Below are 27,519 nucleotides of genomic sequence, written 5' to 3'. Positions count from 1 at the left end.
AAAAAGGCGTGAAATGGTTGTCTGCTGCTTTTACAAAGGGAGGGGTGAGGCTGTACCCAGAATCACCCGCGACAATGATTTTTGCCCCATCAGGCACTGGGCTCTCAACCCGGAATTCCAAGGGGTGGGGGAGACTGAGGGAACTATGGGATAGCTACTGAACAGCTACCCACAGTGCACCGCTCCAGAAATCGACGCTAGCCTTGGACCATGTACGCACACCATCGAATTAATCTGCCTAGTGTGGACGCGCACAATCGACTTTATAATATGTTATAAAACCGGTTTAAGCTAATTCGAAATTATCCCGTAGTGTAGACGTACCCTGAGTGCTTCAGAATTGATTCCTTGAGGACCTGCTCCATGATTTTTTCAAGGACTGAGGTGAGGTTGACTGGCCTGTAGTTCCCCGGATCCTCCTCCTTCCATTTTTTAAAGATGGGCACTACATTAGCTTTTTTCCAGTCATTTGAGACCTCCCCCAATACCCATTAAATATTGGCTTCTTCTGTATTGCAGCCTTTTTCAGCCCCCACATCCCTGTGTGAAGTGAAAAGATTCTGGTGGTGGTGTTGATTTGGCTGAGGAATCCTGATATGGGATCTTCTGAGCTCTTTGATTACATGGGACCTGAACTGGAGAGAAGTGGCCTCACAGGAAGTCAGAGCACTGTCCAATTAAGAGCTGAAAAGTAGGGTGGTATATGCAGAAGGCTGTAGTTTTGTTTGATTTTTAAATCTCCTTGCCAAGGGTTCTGAAATAAGAGCAGTTTGTCTTGGTAATTAGGCCAAAATTGTAATAGTTTGGATTTCTTTTCTCATTGCTATAAGGATGAAACAGATCTTTTTTTCTTCATCCAGAGACTCAGTGGTGCAAATTGAAAACTGACATGGCCCTTATCATAAGTTAATTCAATTACGCAAACCATTTGTTTGCTAATGCTGCACTATCACTTATGGTTTCTAAAAGTTGATAGGCACCGTTCCTCCTTTGACATTTGATTTTAATGGCTGTAATGTTGTTCCCATCTCAACAGTGAAATGTCTGGGTGTTTTTTCTTGACTCCAAGATTTCTCAACAGGCTGCAGGAGCATGATTTTAACTCTTCAGCTGCTGGCAGCTCATGTAGCTTTTGTGATTGTAGAACACCGTGTATTCTGAGAACGTGCCGAAGATGGAATGCTAACTTTCAGTGGTGATGCATATCAAACGTGTCAGGTGGGGTGCAGTTTGATGTGTACTGTGCAATGTAGGCTTGAGTTGCTGCAGTCTAAGGCCGGTGCTATGAAATATTCTCTGGTATGATCATGGAGTAATGAAGTGGTGAATGAAGCCCATTTGAATGCATCATTTGCAGAAGGTGGAAGTGTAGTTCCCGCAGATGCCCTCCTTTGTTACTACTGTCTGGATTACTGCAGTTCAGTTTTCATTGGCCTTCCAGAAAAATCAATTTATGAACTATGGAGTGCTGCTTTAAGGCTCTATTTATGAGACAAGCCTAATTGACACAAGGATGATCCCATATATAGGTCTTCTAATTGGCTACAAGCAGCTCATCATATTGATTTAAAAATTTGTTCTTATTATATTTAAAGCCACAGCTAATTATGATTGTTTCCCACTCCTTGCTTTTTTGATTTGTAGCTCAAGATTCCTTCTGCATGATCTCATTCCTTTTTTTCCAATCACAAAAATACCCTTGTAGGGAATCCCATCCCACTCATAAGTTCTATGAAATATGTATAAGTCACTGCTGGTAACAAGATACTAAATTTGGTGGACCAATAATTTGGTGCAATGTGGCAAATTCTGGTTTCCTGGTGATGCTTTGGTGGTCTGAGTATTCATTTAAAACAGTGGAAGATTGGGAGGGCTAACAATGATTAAAACTCTTGATTAAATGTGATGAAAATGATTAAAAGATTAAAATAACTTTTTTAAAATGAAGAGGTATGATAATTTTAATTTGTTCATTTTTATAAGTGAGGCGAGAAACTGGTGGAGAGATGTGCCCTCCATTTATAAAATGTATCGCTTACTATATTCAGATAAAGCAGTAGGGGGGTGCAAAAACCTCGGGAAAAATAGTGTTACTAACTGGTTCGTTATTAGCAAAGCATGCTTATTAAGTATGACATTTCTGTTAAGATTGGTACATCATTATTAGAACAGAAGATATAATTCCAAGCAGTGGTTGTTAGAATTTTTCTAGAACTTTTCTCAGGATAAGATATGGACTCTTTGAATGAAAGTCCTTGCTCAAGCCCAAATCCTGGACTGAAAACTAGGGTAGGTACAGCAGCATTTCCATATGGCTCTCAAGACTGAGGCTTCAGTCTTTGCACAGTCTTCTCTTCCAGTGAAATCAATGGGAATTTTTTTGTCTGAGTGTCATAAACAGATAAGAAAAGTTAATAGCACAGAAGTACTTTATATCTCTTTGACTATAAAGGGTTAACAAGTTCAGTAGGCCTGGCTGTCACCTGACCGGAGAACCAATCAGGGGACAGGATACTTTCAAATCTTGAGGGAGGGAAGTTTCTGTGTGTGCTGTAGTTTTTGGTTGTTCTCTCTGGGTTCTAAGAGTGACCAGACATGCAACCAGGTTTCTCTCCAATCTCTCCGATACAGGCTCTTCTAAGTGCAGAATAGTGATTACTAGGTAGATAAGCCGAGTTAGGCTTATGTATGTTTTCTTTATTTGCAAATGTACATTTGGCTGGAAGGAGTTTAATTGTGTATACTTAGGCTGGGAGGGTGTTTCCAGTGTCTATAGCTGAAAAACCCTGTACCTAATCCCTCTTAAATTTCCAAAGATAATTTTTACTGTTTTTCTCTCTTTAATTAAAAGCTTTTCTTGTTTAAGAACCTGATTGTTTTTTTTATTCTGGTGTGAGACCCCAGGGACGGGGTCTGGATTTCACCAGGGAATTGGTGGGGAGAAAGGAGGGAAGAGGGAGAGAAGAGGCTAATTTCTCTCTGTGTTAGGATTACTGTCTCTCTCAGGGAGAGTCTGGGAGGGGGAAAGAGAGGAGGGAGAAGGTGAATTTTCCTCTCTGTTTAAAGATTCAAGGAGTTTGAATCACAGTGATCTTCAGGGTAACCCAGGGAGGGGAAGCCTGGGAGAGGCAACGGTGGGGAAAGGGTTTACTTTCCTTGTGTTAAGATCCTCTGGGTCTTGGGGTTCCCCGGGCAAGGTTTTGGGGGGACCAGAGTGTATCAGGCACTGGAATTCCTGGTTGGTGGCAGTGCTACAGGTTCTAAGCTAGTAATTAAGCTTAGGGGGATTCATGCTGGTACCCCATCTTTTGGGCTCTAAGGTTCAAAGTGGGGAATTGTACTATGACACTGAGTATACCATATTCTGCCATCAGTTTTTAAGGAGACTAAAGAAGTTCCACTTAACAGCCAATGGCACCAAGTGATGGCCAGATTTCAAGATTATTTAGGAATCCAAATTAGGTTTATTCATTTCAAAGGACTAGCAGATATTGTCACCAATCCCCTGGGGGTGAAACCTATTATTTAATTTTATAATTCCATGTCTTTGAAATCCAGATTTACTTTTTTTATTCATTTTATTATCTAATTCAAATTAAAGAGAATATGTCTGGACTCTCTGCTGTGTATAAAAAGTTTATTATCAAATTATGACTAACTATATGAATAATTACCAATTACAAGAAAACAATGCAGATGGATAGCTTCATTAAGCAAGCGACATGGGGTCATTATAAGGTTCTGGTTGCTGCCCCCAATCTTAGAGAAAATATAGTTCTCTGAACCACCAATCTGAATTGGTGATAAAATATCACAAGTAGGCTCACATTAAGCTGGATAATATGCAGGCTGCTTGATTTGTATTGAATATGTGTCTGGTGGCTGGAACCCACTATAATGAACTAGCCCACAAATCACAGCTTAATGGGAATCTACTTATACATATTGCTTAATTAAAAGTTGTGAGCTTATTAACATGTGTCTTTGGCACTGAGCTTTGGGGATGTAATCTCTGTGCAAATAAGACTAGGTTGTAAAAGTTTTATAGATTGACAATGATATTAAATTCATACCTTAATAACCCATCATTTTCCCAAAGAATGGTTCATATTCTGTATTTATGCACTATTCTGGCCAAGTATTTATTTATGTTCTTTACAACACAGGACCTGCTGTATTTCTTTTATTTAAGAAACCCAGTGTTACTGATTCTTCACCTGTTTTCTCTTCTTTTTCTGGGTGGTGTACAACACTGTGCCCGACATAAAATCTCTATTTTTATTATTATAGCAGCACCCATTAGCGTAGCACCATTAGTTAGGGTTGTGCCAGTGTTTCCATTATAAACCTCCATTTTCATGGGTTTACAACTCCACTGTAAAAATTTGCTCCAGGCTCAAACTTTGAATAAAAGGTCTTAAATTGAGAAAGAACATTTTTAACAATTAAAACAAAAATCTACAGTATGTTGCTGTTTTTAGGTTACAGATGTAAAAGTCAACAGAATATAACCAGTTTCAGAATTATTTTTTGGGGAGGTCCTCTTGTTTCTTTTATTTTTACTTTATGTTTTATAGGCTTAGGCCCACGTTCTCAAAGGTGTTTTGGCATCTAACTCCAACTGGAATCAATGGGAGTTAGATTTCTAAATCCCTTTGAGATTCTGGGATTTACTCCCTAATTTCAGCGAATGTCTCTTGATCAGATTTTTTTTCTAAATAAAAATATCAAATTAAAGGATTTCTTTATATTCCTGTGAAATCATGGATCCTAACATAGATACCTCCTCTCCCTTTCTCCCTCCCTGTGTGGGTCCCCACTTACTGTGCCTTGTCTGGTAATATTCCTTGTAGGGAATTCTCAGTAATGTGGCTGTTCCCAGGAGCCAGAAGCAGCAAATGGAGAGAGTTGGGTTGGTTTGTTGTGACTGGGAGTTTGGGGGCATATATCTGGCAGTTATGAATTCTATTTGTACTTGTGTAACAGTGATTGTTAATTAAAACATCCATTTGGTAGCAGGAACCTCCCATGTAGCAAGCACTGGAAAGGTGTGACAGAATAACCAAGGAGCCATAAGTACTGAAAGACTCTTACCTGCTCAAACAATGGGGTTTCTACCAGCAGGGCCTCTGAATGGGTTATCTCTTCACAGAAAGCGTGCGTGTGTGCGTGTGTGTGTGTGTGGAGGATGGGCAGGAATTCTCTTTCCCCACCCCCCAACTAAACACATGGGTGGGGGAGTTATTAGTCTCCACGTGACCAAAGAGGGACAGACTGCTTTAAAAGGTGTGGCTCTCCCAGTAAGAAGTGCTATTTCATCATCAGAAACGGAAGACGCAACTGCTTGAGGGGGCATTCAGGAGTTTGTTGTTGTCCATAGATTTGTAACTCTTGTACTTTACTTTAAAAAACAATGACAACAGAGTGGAAGACTGGGCTAGGTTGTGACAGATTTCATTTTTTGGCTCTGCGTTTTGGATATAGTTCGTAATGCAATGGGGCTCCCTAGTTGCTACCACAATATGAAAAATTAAGTAATAAACCCAAAAGACCTTTTAAAATGTATTCTTGATACTAGTTCCCAGAAGACAATATAGTGGCTCCAGTGGTCCATGAAATAATGAGCTAAAAGTATAAATATTAAGGTATGTGTTGGACTTGCGTGTGTTTTTCTTCTGCATGGCACAGTGCATGGCAGAAACATGTTAATCATATGCATTGTTATAATGTAAAATCTATGATGGATCCTTGTCACTCCTTTCTCAGCCAAACTTCCCATGGAAAGCAGTGTAGGTTTACCTGAGTAAAGAGTTCAGGAAGGAGGGACAACCAGTACTTCTGGCTGCACTGCAAACCACAGGAGGATGTCTAACTCCCTGGAAGATGTACTCCTCACTGTGTACCAGCTAGCACCTATCAGAGCAGCACTGGTAGAAGGGTACACTGTATGGATTGATTCACCATTCTTACCTCCAGTTTTATTTGACGCTGACATAAAACTGGAGTAATTCAGTTGTGAATTCCAGGGACCAAACTTGGGAAGTCAATACAGCTGTGCCAGCTGGCAACAACTGAAGATCTGACCCAGCTACAGTAAGTCCTGTGGCTAAGCATGCTCCTCCTCTGCCCTCCAGTACTCCTGGAGTCAGATGGACCAGATTCTCCATAGTTTTGCTCCTTGTGTACTTATTTACCCACTTGCTAAATGAGTGCACACTGGTATATAATACAACTGCTAGTGTGAGTGAGGAATACTGATTCTATCGTATTTTGCATCCGCTTTGCACAGGTGGAAATAACTATACAACGTACAAGGTTATGAAAAATCAGGCCACCATTATGACTTAATACTGTCATCCTCTTGTGCTTCAACTGACTCCACACCAGTATTCCATAGACATGACTTAGCCCTGTGCAAGGCAGGGGTTCCAAACATTGTGTGACTTCATGTGTTGCACTTTGCACCTGAAGTTATGTTTCAGAGTAGCAGCTGTGGTAGTCTGTATCCGCAAAAAAAACAGGAGTACTTGTGGCACCTTAGAGACTAACAAATTTATTTCAGCATGAGCTTTCGTGAGCTACAGCTCACTTCTTCGGATGCATAGAATGGAACACACAGACAGGAGATATTTATACATACAGAGAACATGAAAAGGTGGAAGTATGATTGCCAACAGGAAGAGTTGAGATGAGCTATCATCAGCAGGAGAAAAAAAACTTTTGAAGTGATAATTAAGATGACTGTGATACAGCATGGCCAGAGGGCAGCATAAGAGTGTTAGCAGGGGGCCTTATTCCCTGCCAAGAGAGGAAGGAAGTTATGTTGTTATAAAGTCATAGCTACACCCTTAACTGCAAGCTGCATTGTGTTTGTGCAAGATTTTTGTTCAAACTTTTCCTATTATAGCATATGAATATACATTTTGGTGCTTTAATTGATATTCATATCAAACTTTCCTCACATTAATGGAGTTCACAGTTAATCTTCAGGGAGAAATCAGCACTTTTATGTGAAATTAGGTGTCTATTGCTTAATCAAAGCTTTTTCAATTTAATTTACTCACTAGAAGTATTCATGCTGGTTCTCTTTGAAAAGTTCTTTTGTTTCATTTTAGCTAATAATTTTAACACAGTTATAGCTAATTATCAAAGAAAAAATAATGAGGCTTTTCATGACATAGTGTGATAAGTATTTCTGTTGTTATGCTTTTTTGTTCCTACAGTCTCTCCAGAAAAGCCACAAACTGTGTGGACTCAAGCTTTTCATATTCAGGTTGTCCCTGTTAATTGATCAGTTGCAGTAGAGAACCACTCTCACTCTATGCAGAAGTGAGTTTTCTACAGAACAAGTTAACTATGGGCCATATCCTGAATTCCTAACTGAGGTCCTGCCTATCTCCCCTGTGTCTCTTGCTCAAATGTAGACCTCCCTCAGAAAGATGAGTTAACTACCCACAGCCTATAAAATATAATGTAAAAATAAAAGAAACAAGAGGACCTCCCCAAAATATAATTCTGAAACTGGCTATAGTCTGTGGACTTTTACAGCTGTAACCTAAAAACAGCAACATACTGTAGATTTTTGTTTTAATTGTTAAAAATATTCTCTCCCAATTTAAGACCTTCTAAGATGAGTCAACTACCCACATCCCATCCATGCCCTGGACCTTGTAAAGAGCACTCCATGATGCTCAGGATCTGAGTAGGAACAGGACAGGGAGTGGTTTGGCCTAAGGAGGAGGGACAATGTGAAGATGGTGGGGCCTAGGAACCCATGACATGTTATCCCACACTGGCCCCTCAGAGATACCTAGGAAAATTGACAGCCTCTGCCTATATACTTGATACTTGTTTTTAACAAAGTATGGCTTTTGGGGGAAGAGGGAAGGAATGTTTTTTTCGGAAAATATTTCTGTACCTTTGTCCAACTCCTTTAACTTTCCAAGACCACTCTGCCATGCACACTGGGGATCCCTTTTGATACAGCGTGGCCTGTAACCACTCAGTGACCCCTAGCAACATCACCTTTCTGTGAGAGAGTGGAATTGAAGGTCTGCCAAGAACACAAAGCTGGGTTGGAGGCACAGAACTTCTGCATAAATAGCCCTGGTCTTCATGCAGATCCTGGGGAAAAAACACAGAATAAGTGAGCCAGCTCCACAACCTATTCCACGGGGAACAGACTTCACTTCCCATCCCCCAGCACAACAGTTCAGGAGAAATCTCCACCCGGAAAACTTTGCAGAGACTTACTCTATCTTTCTGCCTCCCACAGAAAAAAACAATAGTCAGGGATTAACTGGGCCCTTGGCTGTTACTCAGTCTTTAATCAGGTAAACTCCTGTTGACTTCAAGATCTGGCAGCCTAAACAAATGTTGACTCTCACCAGGACTGCAATTTGCACATTGCAATGCACTGAAAGGATTCTAGACAGTATGGGTGAAATAGTGCCCTCATTGAAGTCAGTGGGAGTCTTTCCATTGGTTTTAGTGGACCAGAATTTCACCCTATGTATATTATGGCAGTGCTGATATTGTCGCGGCCAAATTGAAATGAAAATTTGAAAGAAATAGTAAACAGAATGTTTTAAAAACTGCAACAATACAGGCACTAATGTAGGACTAAATCTGCTCTTCTCACTCATCCAAGTAGACCCAATGACCTCAGTTAAACTAATCATGTCATTAAGATGAGTAAGATATGGCCTGCAGTGTACTATTAAGGTAAACATGATTGTTAATTGCCTCCACTGAATAAAAAAGAAGCTTAGTTTGGATAAGCTCCTGAATCGTATTTGAGGACACTCATCTGAATCGTATTTGAGTTATCCAATCCTCCCAAGTCTGTAAAACTGGACAGGGAATGCCAGAGCAAGAGTTAGGTTTTTGACATGTCCACTTTTGGTCTGAACAGAAACCAGAAAGTGCAGAGGTGAATATATTTGTTTTCCATTTTCAAACATTTTCAGCTTGGTTTAAGTTCTGGACAAAAGTCTTGGGTTGGTTGTTTTAAGTGAATCCATTCTGCCATCGCTAGTCAATGTAAGGATCACAGGGACATCTAGAACACACCACTCTTGACAGACCTATGGTTTTTTTTTATTTTCCTTGTAATCTTTCCTCTGCCAGTGTCAAAGTTCCTTTAAAGGTGAGATGACTGGGCATTCTTTCCATCCATTTAACCTTTGACTGCTCTGCTGAGACTCCCATTATTGCCAAATGTGGTGGTGGTGGTGGTGGTGTGTCATGAACACTTATGTCTCAGGAATGAGACACAGACTACCAATCGAGTTTGAAACCAAAGGGAGTATTTCAGTTTACTTCAATGGACTTCAAATTAGGCTCTTAACTGCATTTGTGAGGGATTTCACCTACTAAAAGACTTAATATTCCAAAGATTTTTTTTCTTATTTTATTTTAGTTTAAGCTTCCATTTATTCTATAATGGATTTGTCTGGCTTCTAAAGCAACTACGTGAAATAAACATTTTCCTGCAACTTACAGTGGCAAAAGTGTGCATGTGTGTGTTTTTTTTTAAGTGATACATCTCATAATGTTCATTAGATTCAAAAGCAAGATAAACTACATAGCATACTGCTGTAAGAAAATGATGGCCTACATTTACAAATGTGATTGCTGATTTCGAGGGCCTCATTTTTTGGGTGCCCAACTTGAAATACCTTATAGGAGTCTGTTTTTTTTTCCCAGAGTTAAGGTGTGTTAGGTTGGGCATCCAAAATCTGAGACAACTAAAATCACTGGTAACTCTTTGGAAAATGTGGGCCTAAACTGGAAAATAATTCCAAATAGTAATGGCCTGATCTTAATATGGGCTGAGCAGGAGGTGCTCAGCACCTTGCAGAATTAGGCCCTTAATATGTTTATTTTTTTCCTAATTTAAACAATTACAAGTAATGTCTTACTATCATCTGGTTAGATTTAAGGATGAGTGAACCAATTTAGATAAAAATCTAAAATGAAATAATCCCAAATCAAACCTTTAAAAAGATTTGTAAATGTTGTAGAATAATCAGAAATTAACTAACATATTTTCATGCTATGAGAGAATGCGCCGATGTATTCATGCCCTAAACACTATTGTTGTAATCTTTGTACAAAGCATGCCTTGTAAGGTATCATTTGAAAACTTATAAATTTCTGATGAGCAAGTTGTATCATGGTAAAAAGTGTGGGGTATCTCTATGGGTAAAGTTATAAATTTCCCCTGTACACTGTTAAAAATACATGTTCTGACTCACATAGCACCAAACTGGTCAAACAGACCTGTCTTGAACAAAGGAGCATATGCCTGTCTTAGGGTATGTCTTCACTGGCAATGTTAAAGCACTTTAAAGTGCTTTAATGTGGCTCTGTAGTCGCGGCACGAGGGCTGGGAGAGAGCTCTCCCAGTGCTCTAAAAAACTCACCTCCACGAGGGGAGTAACTATCAGAGCTGGGAGCACAGCTCCCAGTGCTGGTGCACTGTCTATACTGCCACTTTACAGTGCTGAAACTTGCAGTGCTAGGTTGAGGGAGGGGCACTCCCCTAAGCAAGAAAGTTGCAAGACTGTAAAGTGGCAGTGTAGACAAGGCCTAAATTTGCACTGAAGCAGTAAAGTCATCAACCAGAAAGGGGGAAGGGAAAAAACACAGGTTGTTCACACAGGCGAAGAAACCTAGCAGGGAACATCCTTCCATAGAGACTCTTTTTTGTCTACTTCACAGCTGGAAGTGCTTTCCAAGAGAGGGACTAAAACTATAAACAGGAGGTGCAAATACTAAGACCCACTTCCGCTCACTCTTTGCACCTGAGAAGACGAACGCAGCAGCAGTTGAACTCTGGTGAGGGGTCCTGACCTGCAAGTTTAATCAGTAATGCTCTTGGAAGCATGTGGTGAGAAACTTTAGCTTTAAATCTAATACAGTTAGGCACTAGAATGCATTTCATCTTCATTTTTCTTGTAACCCTGGCTTGAACTCACTTAAAGTCTATCTCTTTGTAGCTAATAATCTTGTTCTTCTTGTTTCACGTAAGTTAGCATCTGGGTAACTTCATTTATCATAAGCTGGTGTATATTGTTTCCTTAAAGGAATAACAAAATTAATATTTCTTGAGTGTCTGGGAGGGCTGAACAGTGCAGAATATACATTTCTGGGGGAAAGTCTGGCACTAGGAGCAGTGGCGTAGCCAGCATGGGATATTTGGGTGGGTCCTGACTTCGGGGGGGCTGGGAAGTCAAGAGGGATGGGAGGCCCACCTTCTTCCACCCCCTGCAGCCAGCCTTGTGGGGGGGAATGGATAGACCCACTGCCCAGGGACTCCACCGGGCGTGCACCCAGTTTCAGAAGGAGACCCTGCTCTCCAGGGCACACGACTCCCTTCCAGGTCCCACCACCCCATGCTGGGCCCGGCTCCCCCAGGCAGTAGGCCTACCTTTTTAGAAGATCTCCTCTTCCACCACCAGCCATCCACTCGCTCGCCCTTTTGGGTGCCAGAAAATGGGAGCTCCCGCACCTCTGCCTGCCTGGTGCTCCTGTCAGGGACCAAAAGGGGAGCATCTGTGCTTGCCCCGCTCAACCCACCCAGCGCCAGCAGGAACACCAGGCAAGTGGGCAGCGCGGGGCAAGCCTCAACATCCCGACCACGCTGCCTATCAGGTGTGCCAGGCAGGTGGGCAGAGTGGGGCAAGTGCTGGGGCCAGAGCAGAGCCGGGGCTGAGGAGTGGGCCTGGATGCGAAATGGATTGGCCACGGCCAACCCAGGCCCACCCTAATTGGAAGTGTGTTGGGGTCACACTGTAGTAATAATCAAAGCTGGTCAGAGCCAAGATGTGGTTGGTAGAGTGTAGTACACACAAGCAACTGGGAGTAACCGACATGCTGGTAGCTGAGCACAATCCAGGTTGGAGGCTACAGCGGCAAGGCATTGCAAGACACCCAAATTTACAGGATGGGGTGACACATTCACACACTCATCAGGATTGTACCCTGGCATGTCACACATGCACCTCTACCCTTCATTCTTTTTTCAGCTGGGAAGTGGAAGTGCTAAAATACCACATGAAATGCTACCCACCTGCATTAATTGGTCAGGGAACTTGATGGAGCAAGAGGTGAAAGGAGGACTGTCCCAGTGGCAAGGGAGGGAGACACTCACCAAACAGCATAGGTAATGCCTCCCTGTGGGAATCTGGAACCCATATGCCAATTGGGGGAGAGGGGTGCTAATTGGCCAGCTCCCCAGCTCCCAAGACAGCCCAGTGCAGGGGCCATGTGGACCCTCTTTTGGCTCTGTTCCAGCAGCCCACCCTATCCACCTGTACTTGGAATGGGAACCTGGACTGACAGATGCTGTGGTTCTAGACAATAGCCTATTTAGAAGGGCAGGAAGAAATTTTTGCTCTGATGGGCCAATTGGTGGAAGGTTTTTTGCCTTCCTTGCCCTCTACACCAACATTCCACACAAAGATGGACTACAAGCCATGAAGAATAGTATCCTCGATAATATCACGGCTAACCTGGTGGCTGAACTTTGTGACTTTGTCCTCACCCACAACTATTTCACATTTGGGGACAATATATACCTTCAAGTCAGTGGCACTGCTATGCGGTACCGCTCGGTCCACAGTTTATGCAACTCTTTATGGTGACTTAGACAACGCTTCTTTAGCTCTCGTTCCCTAACGCCCTATTCTACCTTGCGCTACATTGATGACATCTTTCTCATCTGGACTCATGGAAAGAAGCCTCGATAGGAATTCCCGTTCGTGATTTTATACAATTCCATCCCAACGCTCCAGGGACTTCTAACTCAGCCTCGAGACCAAAGTTCCACACAGAGAGGGTCATTTTCCTACGAGAGCACACTATCTGTGCCCACTAAGTGCGTAAGCGAGTGGTACATTAAATCACCCCTAATCCTGCTAACTACTCTGGAGATAAACACCACGTGTCACCAGAGACTCACTGACTGTATACCTAATCAAGTCCGTTCTCAGTCCTCCCCTCCATCTCCAGTCCAATGCATACCCACATGATCTACCTGTCCTACAAGCCAAGCCTCTAAGATACAACCCGTATTATGCTCCCAATACCTCAGTACAGAGTAAAACCTACATAGTCTCTATCAAGCATTCTTAATAAATACCCAATACCACTGCTGAAAGTGAAGAAAAAGCACACTTAACGAAGACATTGAAGAGTAACCGTCTACCAGAAGCCCCTCTCCCAGGACAGGCCCAACAAAGTCAATTAGAAATATAACAAGAATAGCCCAACCAAGCGCATTCACCTCACGCCCCAACTAAAATTACCTTCCAGCAATCATCACAAGATCTACAACCTATCCTTTAACGATGATCCCCTCCTCTCACGATCTTGGGAGACAGCCAGTCCTCACTTATAGACAGCCTCACCAACCTGAAGCAAATACTCACCAGCAACACACAGCCCATACACACTCTAACACTACCCCGGAACCTATCTTCCGCACAAAGCCCGATGCGCTCTGTCACAATATCAATTCAAGTGACACCATCTAGGACCTAATCACATCAGCCACTCCATCAGGGGCTCATTCACCTGCACATCTACCAACATGATATATGCCATCATGTGCCAGCAATGCCCCTCTGTAATGTACATTGGCCAAACCAGACAGTCTCTACGCAAAAGAATAAATGGACACAAATCTAACATCAGGAATCATAACATTCAAAAACCAGTGGGAGAACACTTCAACCTCTCTAACTACTCAGTGACAGACTTGAAAGTGGCAATTTTGCAACAAAAAATCTTCAAAAACAGACACCAAAGAGAGACCACTGAACTCAAATTAATATGTAAATTAAATACAGTTAACTCAGGCCTAAACAGAGACTGGGAATGGTTGGGTCATTACACTAATTGAATTTATTTCCCTATGTTAAGTTCTCCTCACACGTGCTATGGGTCATCTTAATTATCACTGTAGCATATTCACACTTCCCCATAGATATTTTGCTAACCATTTGGTGAAGCTCATTGTATCTTCTTGGCTTCGTGCTACCCTACTGTAACACCTATTAACTCTTTTAAACTTGTCAGCTGACATTTTCTTCTCTTTTGAATTCTACACAAAGGTTTTTGTTCCTCATAGATGCTGGAACTAAGGGTGCTGCCACTCCCCCTAGCTTAAGTGGGTTCCATCATATACAGGGATTACAGTTTCGGTCAATGGCTCTCAGCACCCACACTACAAAAATTGCTCCAGCACCCCGTTATTTCTTTTCTATTTTTTCTTCACAATCTTACTTCTTTTTTTTTTTTTAAATTATCAGCTTAGACTGGAGTTTATAGACAGCATTCTCACATTACTAAATATTTAAGCCTCAGCAAGTGAACAGAGAGAATACATAGCTTCCAGTCACGACCAAGGATGAAATCCTGTCCCCATGAAAGTCAATGAGAGTTTTGTCATTGAGCTGATTGGAGCCAAAATGTCATCTCATTTTCAGAGTGAAATTCCTTACAGTGCTGCTGATGTAGTTACAACTTTAAAATTTTAATTAAATTGCTAAGAACTCTGGGGTACAGCAGGGTGTGCGCTATTGCAACGGAAGCAAATGGGCAACAGAAATGTAGGTGAATACAAGGGGTAGGAAAGAGGAAAGGGTTTAAAGTCCACACTGTAACTGCTCCTGATCTTTCAAATTTGTTACTAGAAATAGTGATAGAGTTTAAGGCCGGAAGGGAGCACCCAATCAATTAGTTTGACCTCCTGTATATCACAGGCCACCAGCACCCACACACTAAAGTCAGCAACTGAAATTAGACTCAAATATTACAGTCCATGATTTGTCCCATAAGAAGAGAATAGGAGGGACTGAGGCCCCTGCAATATCAAAGAAATGATTAAGTGAAATATATCCCAATAATCCTGGCAAATGACCTGAACCCACACATGGCATAGGAAGACAAAACCCCTTCAAGGTCACTGAGCAGCCAGAGAATTCCTTCCTGATCCCACACATGGCAATCAGGTAGACCCTGATCATGTGAGCAAGAACCAGCCAGCCAAGCCCCTGAAAGAGTGTTCAGTGACACTTCACAGTTCTGGCCCACCATGCTGGAAGTCCCATCTCCAGCCATGGCCATCTCTAATGCTTCAAAGAAAGGAGACCAACATCCACTTCTCTTCCCCTGCCCCACATAAAACAAAGGGGGTAGGGCAGGGGAAACGCTTCTTGAAACATTTCCAACAAAATAGAACAGAGATTTTTTTTGTTTGTTGTTATTCTTTTTTTACCAAAACTCAAGCAAAACTAAAACCTGTACCCTAATTAAGTCTTGAAAAAGTTTTTGGTTAACCTTGTTGTTTGCTTTACACATGCCCCTCAATGCCCTGGCCTCGGTTAAGATCAGAAGTACAACTCACAATATCCAGAGTCAGGAAGGAAATTGCTCTTGTGGTCTTTGTCGGCAAAATCAGGTTGTAAAAAAATCTGAACTGATATCCAGACTAAGTGCCTGATGCTGGGAAATGCTAAGCTCCTACCTGAAGTTAAAGGGAGATGCAGATGCTCAGCATCTGTGAAGGTTTGTCCCCAAATTAGTAAATTCTTTGTTCACCTATCCCACTACACAGAATTTCCTTTTTTGAAAGTAATGTCTTGTTTTATATTTGACTATTCATCTGAATAAGAATCATCCTGAATATTAATGAATTCCTGAGTTATTCTAAATCTAAAGAGCTTTTGATAATATTTATCTGTAGATAGGCTGAGGTAGATGTATTATGAATATCTATGGCACATACTACAACTTTGAATGCCCATTTACTGTCAAAATGACCTCTGACAAAGTAATTTATACGGACATGTATCCGGTATATATTTAACTCTAAATTATTAAAAATGCAAATTATTGGTACAGAAAACAAATGATGAAATGGTAGAGCCTCTTTTTTCAAAGTACGTCCTTTGTGATAGCAGCTGGATTCGTTTTAAGATAGGAGCTTCTTTATCCAGGCAGATGTAGCACTCATCAGAAGTTAATTTGCAGGGATATTCTCTTATGCAAATCATGTCACAATGCTGCAATGTAACCACGTAATGAGTGGAAAATGTTATGCCCATAAATCATGCTACCACAATCATCAAAATTTCCACTGAGCCAGGACAAATTCAACAGCATTTATGTCTTTCCAGCTTTTAGCCCATAAAAATTCTGTGTTTTTGGAGAGTGTTACACTGGTGATCTTAAAACTCCCAAGTCTGGTATAATGAGTCCTCAAGTGCATTATAACTTACCAGTAATTACATTTCAACATTTCTGCTTTCAGCAGTTAGTGTTTTATTCATAAACATTTAAACACTGAATTAGGCATAAAATAAGAATGTTGGCAACAACCCGGCTTAATTTCATTAACTATTAGGTAAATGTAGTATTGCTTCTTCAAATAATCCTTGGTTTGAACGCTAAAGATGTAATGAACTTCATGGTTCATAGCATCTGACATTGCCTAATTAATGGGTGCATTTATAGTACATAGGCCTTGATAATTGATTTATATGCATGATTTGCACATACAGCTGTTAGTTCCTCTAGTAAAGTCATCATTCAAATGTGTGCATATTTTCTGGATATCGGGAAAAGAAGGAAAAAAACCCTCAAACTTCACAAGTATGTCCCCCCAAAAAATGATAGCAAATTAATATAAGACAAAACATTAATGTTACAACTTTGAGTTTCCACAGCTCATACTTCAAATGGAAAACATGACAACATGCTCCTCAGAAATTTTTCACCTTTGCAGTAGATGTGAGTCAGTCTCTTTACCTTCACCGCATTGTGATTTCATCTGTAGGAGTTATGAAAGTAAAATGCATGTAAACTACAACTGTGCCCCTTAATCAGATTCCTCCCCCACAAAAAATGCAATTGTATCTTTACATTAAGTAACCACATTACATATAGTCAAAATGGGCCATATCCAGATTTGTATCAGAATCCAAATTTTCCTGAATTTCAGGAATTTTCAGAGCTGCAGTTCCTGTTTGGGCTTATCCCCCACACAATATGGTACATAATTTAAGTTTATGACCATATACTAGATGGTAAAGGAAAATCGTGTTAACATTACATATGTTTAGTCTTGGGGCAAGCCTCCTCCACATCTAAATTAAGTGCTGCAGGCTGGGGAATTCAGCATAGGTTTCTGAATCTGTCCAACAGATTACTTGTGAAAGCCAAAGTTGTGTTGAGAAGTTGGAGTTGAAGAATAACTGAGCTCAGGGTGGAAAGAGGTCTCTTGTGGCTGCTTTTCAAAAAAAAAAAAAAAAAAGAGGAAGAGAAACAGCTGTTTCTGGATTATCCATTACCATCCATCCTGGTTCCTTCTAGCTCTTCCCTATGTTCTAAGTAATAATCCCATGCTTCTTATCACAGCCCTAATTCCAGTTTGCAATAATGCCCTCCAAACTCCTTTCTCTTTCTCAGTAACTACTACCTTCCACTGTGGCTGGTAGCTGCTAAACTTATTTCAAGGATGCTTGTAGGAAGCACTTACCATTTGGGGGCTTTTGAAACTGGCTATCAAAGCACCTCATTGTGCTCTGCATTCTTAAATGTAAAGGCAGCTTGATGGCTTTCAATGCTGGCTCCATTTCCTGGTGCTCTAAGGCAACACTTAGCTTTTCACTTTCTAACCCCTTATACTCTACAGCTGCTATTCTAATGCCTTCATTCATCAGTAAACTGCTAGTAATAAATTTTCTTTTTCCGAAGGCCACCCCACACACACGTTTGTCATTTCTTCTCTACTGATTGCCAATTGGGAGTGGTGGGGTTAGGGAGATTCCCTGGCCAGTAATTCCATTACAATCCATTTCTCTTTTAGCTCTTGATCATATTTTAAACCCTGAGTTGTTACTTGACTCTTTTCAACATGACTTGAAGAGGTTCAACGGAAAATATATTTCCTTCTATGAATCTGTGCTGCCTTTCGGAATCCTACTATGCCTGGAACTAAAGAACATACGTGCTGACTCACTTGGTCCAAGTTGGCCATCTGAGTGCATTAACCCTCTATGGTGCAGTACTCTGAATACAAATCTTTGCTGGTGAGCCAGTCTCTCTCTCTCTCTCTCTCTTTTTTAATGGTCTGATCCTATGAGAGGCTGAGCCCCCTCAGCTCTCCTCTTCAACAAGGACTAAAGACTCTCAATATCTCACAAAATCAGGTCCACAGAGTTATTATAGAGACTATTCTTTTCGGTTATGGAGGAAGAAGCCACTATCTAACAGAAACTAACTAAATCAGGAACTAAGAATTGTACTGTCATTTCAATTATTTAAATTTGGCTGATCAAAATATAGTAATTTAAAAAAAAGGAGTAAGATTGTGAAGAAAAAATAGAAAAGAAGCAACAGGTTGCTGGAGCAATTTAAAAAAAAATGAGAGCGAGAGAGACAGAACTGGTTTAAATAACTGAATAATTTATTTGAATAAATTTGAAATCCTAAAGCTAAATCAGAATAAAACAGAGAAAGAAATAGAGTAAATGTATCCAATATTGATAGACACTATGGAGCACAGATGGGAAAAGTTTACTTTTTTTACCTCTTCAACATGGGCACTTCCAGATCTGTAGCACTGTTTACATAGTTGATCTTAGGTTTAGCCTCTCAGAGCTATCTTAGAAAGGATGAGACCTGGAAATACCTTGACGTTGTTATAGATTGCTTAGAGAAATGGGACAGAGACAATAAAGCAGTTTCTCGCAATACATGTGCAAGGCTACTGTGCTGGCAGAAACGGTGATTATCTAGGGCACAAATATTTGCTGAATTTTTGGACTAAAGCTTCACTCAGATCCTGGATATAATTCAGTTCTCACTGATTTCAATGGGAGCTAGATTTGATCCCTAGTCATTAAGGAGCTTCCAAAGATTTAAACTGTAACTCTTGCTAGGAAAGAGAAATTTGATCTCTAGAGGAATGTATTATTACATTCATCCAGAAACAAATACTTCACAAAGGTGGATAAGTAAAATTATCTCCATTTTACAGATGGAGAAAATGAGGTATGATGAGAGCTACTCAAAAAGATTTAAATGTTGCAGTTTTTCAGTGGGAAAAAGAAACATTTTTGTTTTCATGCAAATGTGCATGGGAAATGTTCCTATTTTTCAGCCCGCTTTAGGCATGGTCAGGTTAAATGATTTACCCAAGGTCACACATTGAATCTTGCAGAGCTGAGGACTGAATTCAGGTGTTCTCACTCTTCTAAAAGCAAAACTTGAAAAAAGAAATAAAAGTCAAGGAGTAGATATCATACATGTATTATGTGTTTGGGCAGGGTCATTCTTAAGGTTATAATTGATAAGGCTCTCTTCTCATACAGGACCAGACTGTTATAACTTCACTCACATTTGGTCACAAATTTACTCTGCTATTGATCTCATTGTCTTCAGTGGGATTGTCTTCACATGGAGTAAGGTACTACTCAGTATTTATGGCCAAACTGCGATATTCTCATACTTATAAGCTCAAAACCACTTAGCATCTTACACAGACTACATGAAGCCATCTTTAACCATATATTTGCAGATGCAATTTCATATAACAATACGTTAGGAAACAGACAACACTGTGAGTAATCTGTTTGACTAAGGAACATGGCAATCAGTTAAATTATGGCTCAGAACCAGTGTACTATTTTCCTTTTATTCAAAGGGATAGAATCCTGAAACCATGGAACTATTCCTTGAGTATTGTACTGCTCAGTGTGGGTAAGGGATCATTCAGGATCTGGCCCAAAGGTTGAGATCTCCTGTTTTCTAAGTATAATAATACAGAGAAATGCAGTAACTTGAGACACTCGCGCTGCTTAGGTTCTGGAAGCACTTGGTTTTCAATCTTTATCCTCCTTTGAGCTCTGAACCTTGTCATGTTATTCCTTCCTGATGGCTCACTGTACTTGATCTGTTCCCTTCAAAAGTTACACTCTTTCAATTTGCTTTCCTCTGCAGAAGAGGGAAATGTATTTACAATTCCTGTTCATTCCTTTGAGATGTGTGAAAGATGTGATGAAAAATAAGTTTCAAGTACACAGATTTCATGGAAGTATTCCTCTGCTCTGCAAAGGGATTACAGTTAATTCTCACTAAAGATACACTTTAAATCCATTAGGAGACAGCCATTTTAGCAGTTCTACAGATTATTAAAAAGTCATTTTCTAAAATATTTTCACTGGTGTGTGTGTTAAAGAAAACATTTAATTGCTCCCCCATTCAACCACAATTGCTTTATGTTTGTGGTGTAATTGCTGTACTCTGATTAGAATGTGTGAGATTATTTGTCATATTTGCTTATGTTTAGATGTGACATATCCAGAGTACAATCCAGACTGATGAACAGCTGTACCTGGCGTAATGTTTATACCGCTTTGCTGTGAGCGCTACCACCCCTGGTCTGCTCTCACACAGTCTCCAGCATGTAAATTTCTTCTACTTTTATTGTATAAGTTTATTGTCCCTAGCCTCTTTTTGACAGAGGATGGAGATGGATGGCAGGATAGAGATCATTTGATCATTACCTGTTAGGTTCACTCCTTCTGGGGCACCTGGCATTGGCCACTGTTGGTAGACAGGATACTGGGCTAGATCAACTTTTGGGCTGACCCAGTATGGCCATTCTTATGTTCTTATGAATTCTACAGCCAGCCTCTCTTGAGTTACAAAGCAGAGCAACACCAGCAAATTCCCAGTCCCAGACTTTCCCCAGAAATGTGTGTCTTGTATTGCCCAGATTTCTCCTGGACAATATAAGCTCCTATAAAGTCCATCATTTTATTAATAGAAAATGGTGTGGACAAATCCTGTTTCCCCAAATGGAGCTTCCCAAACACACTGATTTAGATAAAACAATAAAACAAGTTTATTAACTACAAAAGGGTAGATTTTAAGTGAATATAATTAATGAGCAGGGATCCTAGTTTTCTGCAATTAAAACAAACCCCAAATTCTCTGATTTAAAAAACATAAAAATCCTTGTTTTTCCACAATTAAAATTAAATCTGTCAGTAGGAGCCCCACTGCCCAGGAACCCGACCAGATTCTCTGGAAAAATGCAAATTCTGCATTTTTCTGCAGTAAATGGATTTCTAGGATCTCTGGTAATGAGGCATAACAATTAGAATTGGCTGCAAGAAAAAGAAAAGTAAAACATAATTAATGCCAAACTAAACAAACCAGAGTGAATTCAAAGCAAAGGTCTCTCTCAGCACATGTTTCAGCAGTCCTGCTGACCAAACTTCTTTCAATCAGGATTCCTCCCCTAGTCCAGTTATTCTTCAGGCGCCATGGATGTTATGGGCAGAAAGAAAGGAAGGAATGATTTGGGGTATCTGCCCTCCCTTCCTATAGTTCTTGCCTTCTTCAAGAAGCATCTCCAACTGGGGTTCAGGAGACAGAAAGTCTGTGTGGATGGGAAGCCCCAGTTGCTTCTTTTTAAGATGTAGATTTTTCACCCATGTCCCTTTTCCTGTCAATGAATAATCATTTAACATTCGATGGTCCATTTGGCCTGTTTACATCTAGCTGAGGTGTCATTGTATCTTTTGTCTCTGAAAAACTGGTTTAACCACTCCCCAGATTTGGAGTATGTTTTAGTAACACCATACAATGGAATCTTATACAATGTTGCCACATGCATTTTATCAGGACATTATTGACCAGTGAGTTTTGAGTTTTCAAATATTACCTCTCCAGGCATATCTGTAAAAAGATTGTTGTTATAGTGTGTAATGGGTGAATAAAGGGGTACAGAACATCACCATTTAGTCCCCACTATACTGATCAGTAACCTTAATTAAGCATAATTCTCAGCTTTTGAAGAGGGAATGATAAAAAACATAGCTTTTGGTCTCATTGTAAAGTGCTGTGTGCCGCGTGCACTCTGTAGTACTCTGTTGATATGTTTCTATTAATCTATGCATGTTATAGTAGCCACCTGTACATGCCAGTAACGTTGGCTAAGATTTTGTTCCATTAGACTCCTGGCCGGCATTACTGATTTGCATCGTATAAAGTCAGTCACATGAATGATGATGAGAAAGCAATACCTAGTATACAGGTCCCATCAGCCATCCACACCAGACAATGTAAATAACACTATTTATGGTATGTTGCTCCAAGAATTACACGTCCCTCCCCATTTTGATCCACACTGCAATCAGAGATGTGACTGGAGTTTGGGTAGGCTAAAATAACAATGAAGATACCGTAGCATGGACATCACCACAGGATATAAAAGACCATCTGGAACTCTGGGCATGTACTCATGTTGCTAGCCCAAGCTGAAGCATGCCACCACGTTTTCACTGCTATTTTTAGCCTATCTAGCTAATGCTAAGCTAGTGCACTTACGTCTACTTGAGCTGCAATCACATCTCCAATTGCAGCATAGATATATGCAAACAGGAATATTCCTCGCATCGAGCTTCTTGAGTATGTGATATGCAAATAGTCTCCCCATACTTTAAAAATTCATAGCATCCTGTCCAAGTCCTCAATCTTTTTCAGTAAATTCTATTCACTATTAAATTTGTGCGGCGGCTGAGTTGACACACAAACAAATCCAGCCTTCATGCAGCATATTGGTATCATTGACTAATGCTGGGAACTAAGGGAAAAGAGAGTCTGATAAGTAACTGTTGCTATTGCAGCTTCTGTAACAGATTCAGCGGAGCTTGTGATTCTCAGAACTGCACATACACAGTGTGGCATGTGGCCAGTGCTACTGCTGCTGACTAAGCTGGACAGTCTAGAACTAGTTGGTTTGAATATTTCTGCAAAAGAAATCTGTCTTTTTGGTTTGTAGGGCTTCCAAACCCCCCTCTAAATTCATTCTGTGATTCAAATTAGCTACTGTAGTGGACTTAGAACTCTACGGGAGGAAGTTCAGTGAATTGTCATCCTTCAGTTCTTTCCTCCTAGGATTACATTAGATGGCCTCTGTTTCTCACATGCTGTGCCTCTATGGTTTGTCTTCCAGGTACTCCCAAGAGCCAAATCTTGGCTTGCATTCTTGAGCATCTGAACCATCATTAAGATGGATCTTGCCTGAAAACTGATCCTCTTTCTGCAGTTACTCATCTTACCACAGGCTCCACCTGGGTTTATGCATGCGTTGTAAAAATACTGAATTTATGCCAAAATTATCCACTTTTGTTTTTAAAATGTATCGAACATCAAAGCCAGCATGGCCCCCATTTCCTCAGTCATTTTTCCTCATTAAAACAGACCCAGTAGGCACCCAGATATGGGTTTATTGATTTGAACTCTGAATCCTCTTGTTTGTGCTGAGGAGAATTGCCTTGCCTTGCCTTAAGCTTCCTCCCTGGAACATTGAACTACTGCCCACAACGGTTGGAAACGGTCTGGGACAGCCCTTGGCCATGTATGTTCCATGTGGTATCTGGCACTTCTGTCTGTGTGACTGAAAAGGTCACTAAACCACCTCTCTGTGTTTGTCACTGGATCCTCTAGAGCTGAGCAAAAAATTCTGACAATTTTTTTAGGGGGGAAAAATCTTAATTTTCTGCTTTTTTTTTTTGGTCCATTTTGACTTGTCAATAAAAATTTCAACCATTTTAAAAGTTTGTTTGAAAAATGAAAATAAATAAAACACACACGACTACCTGTGAAAAAACAATGAAATATATTTGCAAAAAATTCTCAGCTCCAGAAGTTCTCAGGACCCCAGGGCCAGCGCTTCCATTTAGGTGACCTAGGCAGTCGCCTAGGGCACCAGGATTTGGGAGGGCGGCATTTTGCCACCCTCGGCGGCAATTCAGCGGCGGGGGGTCCTTCACTCGCTCTGGGACTGCCGCCAAAGTGCCCCAAAGACTAGGAGCGTGGAAGGACCCCCCCCGCTGCAGAATTGCCACCAACCACTAGGAGCGCGGAAGGATCCCCCGCCTAGGGCGCCAAAAACCCTGACCCCACTCCTGCAGGAGCCCCTTCCTATTTCTCCCAGGCCTGGAACTGCAGGGAGGAGAGAAGAAACAAAGCAAAGAGGAGTCACACCATTTTTCACAGGAGAGGAGGAGGGAGTGGAGCAGCCGTAACTAGTTGGGTCCTCCTTGCTTCCTCCAAATCTCTCCTCTTGGGAAAACAGTCTCAGCTGGTGTTTCTCCTCTCCTCTCTCCTCCCCTTCCCAAAAACTCTTCTTGGCTCCTGAGAGAGGGAGAAAAGGTCTGACTGCCACATCTGATTGGTTGCCCCTTGCTTAGGAGCGGGGAATGTGGGAAAAGCAGGAAATAAGATAGTTTTCCCCATAGACAGACATGTTTTCACAGCTAGTCTATGGGGAAAACTGTAGGGTTAGATGATACGAATGTTTCTTCATTATCGCACTTGTAGTTACCCTTCTTATCCACCCACCATGGATGGACCCAAACCATTATTAGGGGGCACTGTAATGTCACAAGAATCAATATCAGTGTCTCTCTCAATCACTGCCTCAGTGTTTAACCTTTGGTTCCCTGAAAGCTTGGTCCTTATCACCAGCTTTCTGCAATAGCTCTTTGCTAATTTGAGAGAACTGTATGACAGGATGTGCAGTGTGATGAAGAAACTCTTTTGTCCAGGCTCCCTCCTGCCCCAGAGTGATTGTGTCACCCTAAAACTGCTGTCTCCTTCTGAGGAATGCATTGTGTAGTTGTGTGTGGAGGCTGCTTCTCCATTCTCTCTGCCTGAGTTGTTGTTTATTACATTTCAACTTTAGGAAACTGAAACATTAAACTTTATTAGGCCTGTATTGCATGCGTAGGCCTCTGTAATACCAAATAATTCCCTTATGAAAAACTTAAAGATCTGTAGGATTTAATAGGGATAAGATGCAATAAGGTTCTATATAAATGACTCTTCAAAACCTATTGTGTCCTGACTCCTTTGAAATCCATAGAAAAACTGCCAGCTTCACCCATAGAATTTAATAAAGAATGATATCCTTGTATAGACGTATTGACTCATTCTATAGACCTTTGTATCAGGGATTTCATTCTCTATTAAATTCTACAGGCTAGTTCAAAATACCTATAGAAACGTTAACTATTAATTCTATAGGAATTTCCATAAGGGAATACTTTGCAATTAAAGTACATCAGGCCTTTTGTTCATGATCTCAAAGTGCCTTGCAAATGTTAATTACTATAATGTGGAATTATTGCCAAAAGCCAGGGGAAAGGGAGGGGCAAAAAATGAAAAACACTCTCCTTCCAGTCTCTACCTCCCTGCACAGAGAGAGCAACTTGGGACCTACTTCAATCACTGGGGTTGCAAGAGGCGTATATCAGCACAGAATATGGCCCAAACCCTGTGAAATGCATCTTACTTTTTTTTTTTTCTTCATCTTTTGTGCTTTTGGAAAATAGAATTAGCTGCAATCTAAATACAGTTTCTCTCTAGGAACCAGCTTCTAAGGGAATCTGGGCTCTTCCTCCTGAAGTTTGTACATGGATCCATTCTAGTTTCATCTTCATGCACAAACCCAATCTCATAGTTTCAGATTTCAGAATGAAATATTCAAATAGCTCAGTTCTAATCCAAGACTTGTATGGGAGAGAGCTAATTTTGGTCAAAGAATGAGTGAGAAACATAACTATGTACAGCTGAGATGTATGCTTCCATGCACTACAAAAATATTCATTGTTTTAGTAATGGAGTACTTGATAGGAAATAGGCTTCTTATAAGATTTCAAAGATGATACTAATACACCGTAGAGCTTGTAAAATCCAAAATGACTCTGTTTGTCTGGCAGAATCACCATATAACTGTGCCACAGTTCATGGCTAAGCAATAGAATATGCTATAATTGACCAATATATACAAGTTGTAATAATTAATGTGAGTGTCCTTATCAAGTATCTGTTTAATAGCTGTCAATATGCTTTGTGCAGAACAAACTCCCACCTCCTACTCCCACAGTGGGCGTATTTCTGCTTCCTTAAGTTCCTTCACTCATCTGAGGAGCACAAAGGCTGTGTAGCCTAGTGGAGAGTGCACTGGATTAGGTGTTGAGACTTTAATTCTATTCCCAACTCTGACACTGGCCTGCTAAATGCCTTTTGCCTCTCTCTCTGTTTTCTCATCTGTAAAACCTTGTCTGTAAAACACTGCAATCTCTATGGTTGAAAAGCACTATGTAAGTACTAGGTGGTATTATTAATTATAAAGGGAGTGGAGACATACATTAACAATCCTGCGACTCATACTTTTGAAGTAGGGGACTCCCTAATGAGCATAAAGCCAGCCTAACTGGCTCCTACACCTTCCTTCCTGCAGCCTCTGGCACAGGAGGCCTGCAAGGCATGGGGGTGCATAACAATAGGGAATGTCAAGAGCTCAATGTGCTTCCATTATTCCCTGCTGGCAGATGGTCCATTAAGGAACTTTGTCAACTAGTGCAAGTTAGAACAACCCTCAGGCTGCTCTATTCTACAGCAGGTCAAGCACTAGGATAGATGATTATGGAGACATGACTGGATCTCTGATATTCCCCCTTCCTGCTTTGCTGAGCACAGCAAAACTGCCTGTTATCCAGTGTAATCCATTGAGCGATTTGTAGACATTTGTCCAGGGATTGTCACAAAAGCACCCAATGTCCTTAAGTGCTGGATTTTATTGTTGGATCTTTGATTTTTAGCTGAAACACTAATAAAAACTCCTGTAGATGGACAGCTCCAAAATGGCTATCAGAATCACTTATTCTACACGTGTTCTAGTAGAGGTGGGCATGAGGCTACCAAATCCCTCCACATCTCTGTTTTCTAGGCACAAGCCCAATTTTGGTGAAAAATCTAAAGATCAATATTTTAGACATGGGCAGAACATTGGGCTTTACAACCCTTCCAACACAACCCTTACTACAATTTTTTCAGATACAAGTATGTGTATTTTCAAAGACCACTCTAATCTTGTTGTCTCTAGTCTTGACCCTCAAGTCTGACTGAGGCAAAGGGTTGGTCAAAAGGGGCTTTATGCCTCCTTTCACCACACTGACTGGGCTGCTGGGGGCCAATTTGGCTTCTGGCATAAGTTAGAACAACCAAGGGGCCATTTCATATCGGGAAATAGCTGGAATGCAGCTGTGCTGTGGCAACACTTCTTTACCCATGCCACAGTCTAACACCTACCCTGCTGAGGTTAGTAAAAGGGGGGTAAACCAGCTTTACAAAACCTGGGGATTCCTTTTAGGCCAGCTACAGGGCTGTTTTGCACCATGTCGTATTGGAAACAAAGGTCTGGTTCTCTGCATATATGTGCTGTGCTCTACTAACATCCGTTACAAAAAAAGAAGCAATGAGCTCTACGACAAAAGTGAAATGGGTAATGAAACAGTAATAAAATAAATAGCAAATGGTGTTTAGCAAGTGTAAAAGCTTCAATGCAGCTGAACTTCATTGAGGAGACTTGACAGCCAAGTATTAAACATTACAATATCTAGCTGAATTTTATGTCATTATAGTAAC

General features: G+C 40.9%; 1 protein-coding gene across 1 annotated transcript in view; it reads left to right on the top strand.

Annotated features, from left to right (window-relative positions):
- Window positions 1–7,291, top strand: part of LOC116816208 (uncharacterized) — a gene marked incomplete at its 5' end in the record, with an annotated part of 265,924 nt that extends 258,633 nt beyond the window's left edge. The window contains one exon of the mRNA XM_075062012.1: window positions 7,224–7,291. Coding sequence (XP_074918113.1) covers window positions 7,224–7,291 — 68 coding nt within the window. The remainder of the gene's footprint in view (window positions 1–7,223) is intronic.
- Window positions 7,292–27,519: the final 20,228 nt, after the last annotated feature.

The sequence above is a fragment of the Chelonoidis abingdonii genome, chromosome 2, assembly GCF_003597395.2.
Source record: "Chelonoidis abingdonii isolate Lonesome George chromosome 2, CheloAbing_2.0, whole genome shotgun sequence".
Lineage (NCBI taxonomy): Eukaryota > Metazoa > Chordata > Testudines > Testudinidae > Chelonoidis > Chelonoidis abingdonii.
This window is presented reverse-complemented; position numbering and strand designations above follow the sequence as displayed.